General features: G+C 38.8%; 1 protein-coding gene across 1 annotated transcript; it reads left to right on the top strand.

Moving 5' to 3' along the window:
• Nucleotides 1–2,436: 2,436 nt before the first annotated feature.
• On the top strand, nucleotides 2,437–4,776 carry LOC144655681 (QRFP-like peptide receptor). Its single transcript, XM_078515979.1, has 2 exons — nucleotides 2,437–2,510; nucleotides 3,274–4,776. The coding sequence occupies exon 2, from the start codon at nucleotides 3,361–3,363 to the stop codon at nucleotides 4,402–4,404; it is 1,044 nt and encodes a 347-aa protein (XP_078372105.1). The 5' UTR covers nucleotides 2,437–2,510; nucleotides 3,274–3,360; the 3' UTR covers nucleotides 4,405–4,776.
• The last annotated feature ends 4,019 nt before the right edge of the window (nucleotides 4,777–8,795 follow it).

The raw sequence follows: 8,795 nt of genomic DNA, 5'->3' as shown, positions 1-8,795 counted from the left end.
AAAAAAATGGGCGCCTATAGGGAATAGCACTGCTCAAACACGAAATTTGAGAGGCGAAGTATGCATAACAAAAAACATAAAAAAAAAACAACAAGCCAAATAAAAGCACTTCACAAAACCCGTTGTCTGTGAGGCAAACAACACGAAACATAAGTTTCACCGGAACGAACGAAACAAACCAAAAGGGAAGGGAAAGGAGTGGAAAGCACTATGCAATCCCGAAGTTTGCACGGCAAAGTACGCAACAAAAAACCTCACAGTTACAAGTACAAATAAAGCATGAAAGCGTACAATTCCAAAGGGGTCAAGGAAAGCACAGCACAAACCTCGTGTTTGCGAGGCGAAGTACGCTGACTAAACAAATTAAAGGCGTGCAAAGGAAAGCACTGCAGGCGAAGCACACTAACATAACGAATTTTCGTGTGCAAAGAAAAACACTGCACAAACCCGATGTTTGTGAGGCGAAGCACACCAACATAGCAAATAAATTTGTGCAAAAGGGATCGAAGCACTGCACAAACCCGATGTTTGCGAGGCGAAGCACACCAACGTAACAGATAAACGTGTGCAAAAGTCAAGGAAAGCACTGCACAAACCCGATGTTTGCGAGGCGAAGCACACTAACAACAAATAAACGTGTGCAAAAGGAAAGCACTGCACAAACCCGATGTTTGCGAGGCGAAGCACACCAACAAAACAGATAAACGTGTGCAAAAGGTAAGCTCTACACAACCCCGAAGTTTGCGAGGTGAAGCACACTAACATAACAAAATAAACGTGTGCAAAAGGAAAGCACTGCACAAACTCGATGCTTGCGAGGCGAAGCACACCAACATAACAGATAAATCTGATAAATGTGTGCAAAAGGGAAGGAAAGCACTGCACAAACCCGATGTTTGCGAGGCGAAGCACACTGAACCAAATAAACGTGTGCAAAAAGTGATGGGAGCCGACCGACGGGAAAAGCGCTTCACAAACCCGGAGTTTGCGAGGCGAAGCACGCATAAAATAAACATTCACAACAGTGCAAGCGTGCAAACTTTAGCAAGGGAACCGAGGAAAAAGCGCTGCACAAACGACCGATTTGTGAAGCTAATATGACACCTAACTAGGGAACACGTGGGAGGAAAAAACAAGCCAGTAAATGACTAAAACAGATAAATACACATCGCTACTTTACCAGATAGTGCCGGACTTGAGACTGGATAACTGCAGAAGTGTATAGGCGTCGAAGAAATGCTTTTAAAGCTTAAAAGACAGCGGCCAAAACTTAGTTTGAACATTTGCTATTACAACAAATCAGGTAACAGAAGCGAAGGATTCTTACGCGAACTGGGCCGAAATGAGATGCAGGGCTCTCATTTATACTCGCTCTTGTAAGGGACTGGCGCGAATAGGTTTTTAATAGCCCTTATGCCTGTTTACGTCAGTCTGGCTAGTTCGAAAGTACGAAATTGCAAATTTTATCATGAGCGAATTCCCTAAGCAGCAAAGATGAAGAGAATACCCACGTGAAAACTGCATGAAGGTGCCAGAAGGTTGAAAATAATTCGCGTAAACGAGGCTTGGTGGTGAATTTTGAGCACATGACGTTATCAAGCATAAGGCCTATTCGATAACAGTACAGTACTTTAAACGCCGGAATCAATCTTCTTGTACATTTCTACTTATTATAAAGACTGTTGACATTTATGGATCCTTAGATCATGAGAGAAATAACCTTAAAGTGAAAAAAAGACAATTATAAATGAATAGCAAGTGCAATACGATACAACTTTCCATCACTCGACAAAAGAGCCCAGATGAGTTGGAATAAAAATTGTCAATCCTGCCGCTGCCAGTTTCCGACTTTTAAAAGGCTCCCGCAGGCACTTTCAACACAGTGGCACCTGTTCTTATGTCATCCTTAATCGTTGGATCCATTTTGTATGTTTGCTTAAAAGGAAGATATAATGTATGCCCCTTTATTTCGCTGGCTTAATAATTATGCGTGTCTTGTTGTGCAAATCACCTTGCAGCACCGCCATCTTGAATGAATTTATAGGCCGAATTTGTCAGTCCAAGAATACGTAATAATAAAGAGGCAGTTGTCTTATGGTCTGCGTTGCACATGCGATACATTTTGTCATTTTAAGTGAAAACACTTGCAAAAACAAGTGCGAAAAACTTGTTTGGACTAGGATAATTTGTTTAAAACAGCCGCGCCTAAGAAATAAAGGAATGCCAAAAGCACGTGCAAAGCTTTTGTACTAATATTTACCTTTTGTTCACTTCAGGATGTCTCTGACAAATTGTCGCGACAATTTTTGTCAAAAATGTCCCGACATTTCAAACCTGTCCTCTAGTGCGAATCGGCCGTTATTGTTTTTCTTTATCATCCGAATAACAAAAGTAAAAATAGCCATCATCAATCATCTTCAAGAGCACAACGCCTTGCGGATGTTCGGGTAGCTGGTCACAGACTGCACGTACACGTCCAAACATTTGCTTCTTATTGCTAAGTTTATCAGGTAAGTTTACACTACCTTACAATACACAAGGAGTTCTTCTAAAATTAATTGCAATAATAATTCTAAGTCAGTCAACTGGTGAAGAAGGTCACTAGTGAAAACTTATTATCCGCGGGACAATCCAGCAGTTTCCTTATGTAAAACCGCCTTGTGTAAATAATAATTCTAAGTCAGTCAACTGGCGAAGAAGGTTACTAGTGAAAAGTTATTATCCGCGGGACAATCTAGCAGTTTCCTTATGTAAAACCGCCTTGTGTAACCACCGATTATGATTTCTAGATAGTTCCCTTCAAAATCGAGCGAGACAGTTAAAGGGAAAGACAAGCACATTTTAGGATTAATAATTTATTTTACGTTGACGGCACCCGCAAAACACAATTATTCAAAGTAATAAAATAGGCAATTATCTGTGGACGTGAATATTCCTGTAACTACACTAACAGGGCCGTGAAGGTACAGTAATTCAGACACACACAAGTCCTACCGGCCTGTAGTTAAACTTCAGGCGTTCTTTTACTGACATTTACAAAAAAAAATAACAAGGGTACCATAGCACATCAGTTCACATGCTGTGAATAATATATATAACGACAAATTTCATGATATAATAGAAGCGAAGCCAAATTTTGTCGGTGCTAGCCGGTTAGTTGAAATTAATTAGCCGGGGATTGAAAGCCAATTAGAAACGAAGACATATTTCGAATGAATAATAATCAATGTTATTGCAACATCGCTGATCAGTGGAATCTGTCTCTCTTGCCAGGTGACTGTCTTGATTCCAAATAAGGGCTATCTTTATAACATCTATCGAACTTGCTTATTTAAGAGGGCTGATTATTATCATTACACGATGCTCGCCAAGAACATCTCGACAGAGTTTTGCAGTGAAGACGGATTTCAACACCATAAAGACGAAAATGGAACGTGTTTGCTGCCGATTGATTTTGAAGCTATCGTGATAAGTTATGTTACCATATGCAGCACCCTTCTCATTGCTTCGCTTGTGGGAAATACCCTGTTAATCTACGCCTCCTTAAAATCGAATCTGACGATGAACCTGGTAATGGCCAACATAGCTGCTTCAGATTTATTGTTCTCAATAGTTCATCTTCCTCGTGAAATTATGGTTCAAATTAAAAAGTCGACGGCGTTTGTAGTCCACGGAACGATTGGACAGCTCCTCTGTAAGATGTGTGCCTTTGTCACGGATGTCACCATTGCTGTGTCCACACTGTCCTTGGTTTTAATTACCGCTGATAGGTTGGTTGCTGTAGTATTTCCAAGGCGATATCGTCGAATCACTGTCAAAAGGCGACGACTTCTCATCTTGTCTACTTGGGCTTTTGCGATGGCAATTCATTCTCCATATTTCTATACTTTCGGTTTGGAGACAAGGGATGGAGAAACTTTTTGTATCACAAATTGGGAGCCGGCCTTCAATCACAAGTCAACACATACCCGCTATTACACTGCGTTACTAGTTACTGTTTTGATTGTGCCACTAGTAACAGTTTCTATAGTACAACTTATAGTCTTGTTGAAACTAAGAGACGGAAAAATGGTGTCTTTTTGTACATCAGTCGTCCAAAAACGACGCAGGGAAAGAAACAAAATGCTACTAAAAATGTCTATAGCGATCGTTTTGGCATTTGCATTATGCTGGTTACCTTTTATTGCCATTCAGTTTCTCTATCTTTACTTTTTAAGCTCAATTCCACATTGTAGTCTAGGCTTTAAAATATTCAATCAGTTTGTCATTTTTCTTTCGTTGTGTCATTGCATAGTGAATCCATGTATTTCCTTCAGTTGCATGCGCCGGATTCGCATAAGTCTAAAATCTATTAATACAATCAAGACGAGATCCACCTTTGTTGAAGAACGATTATGCCAATAGCTATTTCTTGTTCTGGCTAATTCATTACGCATCTTGAATATATTTATTCTTAACGACGTGTGATAATTAAAGGATCATTTAGATGGGGAAAATGACAAGGAGGACACAATATGTTCCACAATTGACATGACAAAATTTAATTACCAGTGCGATATCTTAAGTTTGGATCACGTATGGCGTCACGAAACTGGCCGAAACTTTATGCAATTGTTTTCTTGAGGTTAAAAAGTAACAAATAGCAACTTTGTATAGTGAGAAACGCTTTTGTATGCCAACGTGGCCTCTTTATATTTCTCAGCCGTATAACTAGAGAATGATTATCTTCAACGTAATTCAGTTTTTAGGGTTTTCAATAAATCATCACGCGTCACTAGCAATTCCTTAATTTATATTTCAGTTTATTTTTATTGTTAGTTTTTTTTTGATTGAATGTTTGTAAAATTAACACTAGCTTTTATGTTACATTAATAAAGTTATACTGAAGATAAATTACTAAGTTGTCGAAGTTCTTAAAAGCTTATTTTTTTATGATTAGGATTTCTAAGTATTGTTTTGTAAAGCGACTTGTTTAATAGGACAATTCCTTATGATTAGCGTCGTTCGTCATTCGATTTTGTTTGAGGTTAAAGACAACATCTGAAACCGAGTAATATTTTTTTTTTATTTCAGGAAACACCAATAATATTATCATTACATGTAAATTTCGATGCTAAATTTCTCTTAAGTTGATTCACGATTGCATAATTAAGACAAAGTGAATTCAGGCGGACTGGTGAGGAAAAAGCGTTTCTTCATTCGATTTATCTCACATTGCAAATATTCCATGTGCGAATATTCAGAATAAGTTCACCCTAACTTTAAGTATTCCACTGAGATCAAATGAAACAGCAAGCTAAAGCACATTCGAGCTTCAAAGGTATATACCCTTTACATAAATGGCGCCCAAATTTGAATAACAGTACTTTGCCTCGAGTGGATGTTTTTTGTCAAAGAATTTTTTACGTGACTGCAAGGCTAAGGATGTATAAGTGTTGTTATCAAGACACCATTTATGCAAAGGGTCTATGGCGTATTCGATTTACCACTGCACCTGTAATTCAGAATACGACTGTAGGTTGCGTTTCGAATCCAAGCCAGGGTTCCCGATTTTGTTCTCTTTTCTTTCTTTCCTTTTTTAACGCATGTGTTTACATCATTTGACTATGGGCATGTCATTTTATTGTACCGCAATCAGCATTTAAGAAACCATTTACAGAAACGGAGCGTTTCTCTCTCGATCCGTTTCCTGTAGAAAAAAAAGTCGTGAACGTTTTAAGCGTTCGAGAGTTCGTAAATTTCATCGTTTTGGGGCCTTTATTTATTGTGGTTGAGTATTTCAATTTCGATCTCAAAAAAGGTGTTTGTTTGTATTGGTTGGAGGAGGAAAAAATAATGAAATGTAAGACGGCGTTCGTCCTCGATCCCTCGATTACTGATGTGCAAGCATTATGCACTTGTCAGCGGATCTACAAATTTTATAACAAGAAAAGAAGAAGTGACCGAAGGAGAGAAATTCGCTTCGATACGAACAACTCTGTAATGGCTTTACTATTTTCCGAGTTTTAAAGAGAGCAGGAAATTATTCCTTTCCCTTTTCGGCGAATAAATGGGTCTTGATAAACTGGAATTATACCAGTAAGGCGCCGAAGGGGCCGATTTTTCAAAATTAAAAACACATAACATTTTGAATTTTGAAGGGTGATATCCAGTGGAGATATAACAGCAACCAGCGCAGTCTGCCGATTAACAGCAACCACAAGTCATTTTATTCTTCTCCTTTGACATAGGGACGTGTTGTATTTTTTTTTTTTTTAAGTTTGCGTATGAAAAATAATAACCAGGACGTGTCAAGACTCAAACGGGAACATGCCAACTTGCCAGAGCAAACTTGGATTGAATTTACAAGTTGCTGGAACAAACTGTCAATCAATATTGCAACATCGCTGAGTTATGCGAGAAAGAACGTCCGGTTTGAACGTAAACCATTTAAATGTCATGTTTTTACACTTATATAATGAAAATTACCGCGCCCAAGAAATACAGCGTGCTGTAAGAAATGGCTTTATTTTCTGACCACAATTAATTTACAACAGTGTTTACAGGTAGTGTGTTAATTAATCTTAACATTTGCGCAAATGAAACAGGTATTATTAACGCAGCATTGTATTTTTTTATTTGAGTTTTTGTATTTTCTTGTTCCCTGCATCTTTTCCCGACCTGTCGTGATCTTTTCTTCGCGGTATCCGGTTTTCTAGGAATCCAAACGGTGTAGTTTGAAGTCCTGAGTGTTTTTTTAACCATTCATAAGTGTGATAAGCTGTAATTAAAAATAACCTTTCAGAAAAGGTTTTATGAAGTCAAATTTACAGAGGTAGTTTGCATTTTTACACAGGAGGATGGCCTTCAGGACCTACGTTTTTGCGGAGAACAATCACAATAGTAAACGTTCATCCTGAGTGCAGGGAGACAATTTGTGAAACATATTCAAAAGGGAAGCTCATATTTTACAAAGCTGTAAAAAAATTGTTATAGCAACGGCATAAAGTTTAAGGATGTTAATAAAGCTTGCATACTTTCCTTTCGTTGTGCGAGGCGATTTTAAAAAGGTATTTTTCGATAAAAGGTGGATTTCCACTGACGCGTAATTATTTATGTACGTAAAACGTGCGTTAAAATCGTACGTTGGCAAATTTCCACTGCCGCGTAAAAATTTTTAAAAGGCGTTGCTTTTTTACGTGCGTTGAGTGTACGTAAATGCTCGTCGTCCTAGATTTTGGCGCCAAAAAGCAAGCCGCCTTTTGAAAACTCGTCGCCGAGAAGACCCTGGGTACGAGGTTGGATATCGCGGAAAATTTGATTTGCCCTACCGCCAAAGTATTAATGGCAGTCGCTGTAGACAAGAGTTTCTTTCTCCATTTTTTACCTACGGCAAAGACGCTAGGGAAAAATAAACCGCAAGAGAAACTGGGTAACAGAGCTGTTTCAAAACGGTTATTAGGTGGGTGAATACCAAACGAAAGTAAAAGAAACCGTGAATATGACCACACGTCATTTTACAAATACTTCCGAAAGACACCATCAAGTGAATAAAGATTTGAGGCGGAGTTCCTGGCTTTCCGATTCAAAGCCTACGTGACTCCATAACATACGCCAATTATCCACTGTAGTAGGAAACACCTACTAATTATGCAAATTTGATTCTGGTGTGAAATTCAGAATAGAGGTTTCGCATGGCGGCCATGTTGCATGGCAGGAACAATAGAATATTCGTTCAATGGGACAAAATGTTCATTCTAATGCAAAACATTTTTATTCTTCCTGCTATGAAACATGTCCGCCATGCAAAACTCCCCCCGGGGGGGGGGGGGTACTCCCATATAAGGGCTATACGGGTATGTGCCACTCAACAGGGTATGCTTTTTGCCTCTCTGACTCTGGAACAGGGTATAAAAATCACCCTTTTGACTCTGGAACAGGGTCGTTTTTTCTCCCAGAATCCGGACTAAACACGATCAAGTTTAGCTATTAAACTCCGCTCTTCTAATCGCTTTATCTCCGAGCCACAGAAGAAGTCAAGTGAGCCAGAGTGAGCGCTTTGTGATGTATATGCTAGTGTTTTTATATCTATCTACATATATTTCCATTGTGGATATTGTCTGAAACAGGGTACCTATTTTGCAATGTTTGTCTGGAACAGGGTCGCAAATTCAACGTTTTTTCTCTGGAACAGGTCCAGAGTCTCAGAGACTCAGCGGCACACCCCCGTGGTAAATTTTAGGGAGTACGCCACCCCCCTCCCTCCCGGGACAAAAACTTTAGAATAGTTATTCAGCATAAGCAAGTTTAGATGACAGAGTCGTAATCTATTTTCATTCTTTCTTTACAAGTGAGTACAATCTATTTCCATATTATAATTAACACATCATATTCAAAGTCAATGCGTGTCATCACTTGAATCATATTTTTCAAGCACTCTGCATTTTGTCCAGCATTTGCATTGCTTTTCGACACATCTTAACGTGAGCTTTACTCGCCTCTTTCGCAAGTTTTCCACGATGATCTGATTTTAAAAATTTGAAAACATACCGGGCGATCGGTACCATTTGGCGCCATCCCCGATGGTTTAAGCCCGTCGTTGTAGAACTTGGCACATATTTCGGCCCAGCGACATTTCGTACTGTTTAATGATATATAATTGACTATACTTCATCTAAACGAAGGTAGCACGGTATACTCAAGAAAGATAAAAGTGAAATTCTATGCTTAAACCCGAACCCGTTCATCAGACAGAAAGAAACAAAGCTATGTAAATATAAAATATATTTGGTGTCATAGTCATGAAGATTGTTTGA

The sequence above is a fragment of the Oculina patagonica genome, chromosome 5 (assembly GCF_052425735.1).
Source record: "Oculina patagonica isolate OP01 chromosome 5, crgOcupat, whole genome shotgun sequence".
Taxonomy (NCBI): Eukaryota; Metazoa; Cnidaria; class Anthozoa; order Scleractinia; family Oculinidae; genus Oculina; species Oculina patagonica.
Note: the sequence above shows the minus strand (reverse complement) of the source record. Positions and strands in the feature narration are given on the sequence as shown.

Bases quoted from the DNA above. Each gene is read 5' to 3' on its own strand.
- LOC144655681 (XM_078515979.1), top strand. From the start codon at position 3,361: ATGCTCGCCAAGAACATCTCGACAGAGTTTTGCAGTGAAGACGGATTT.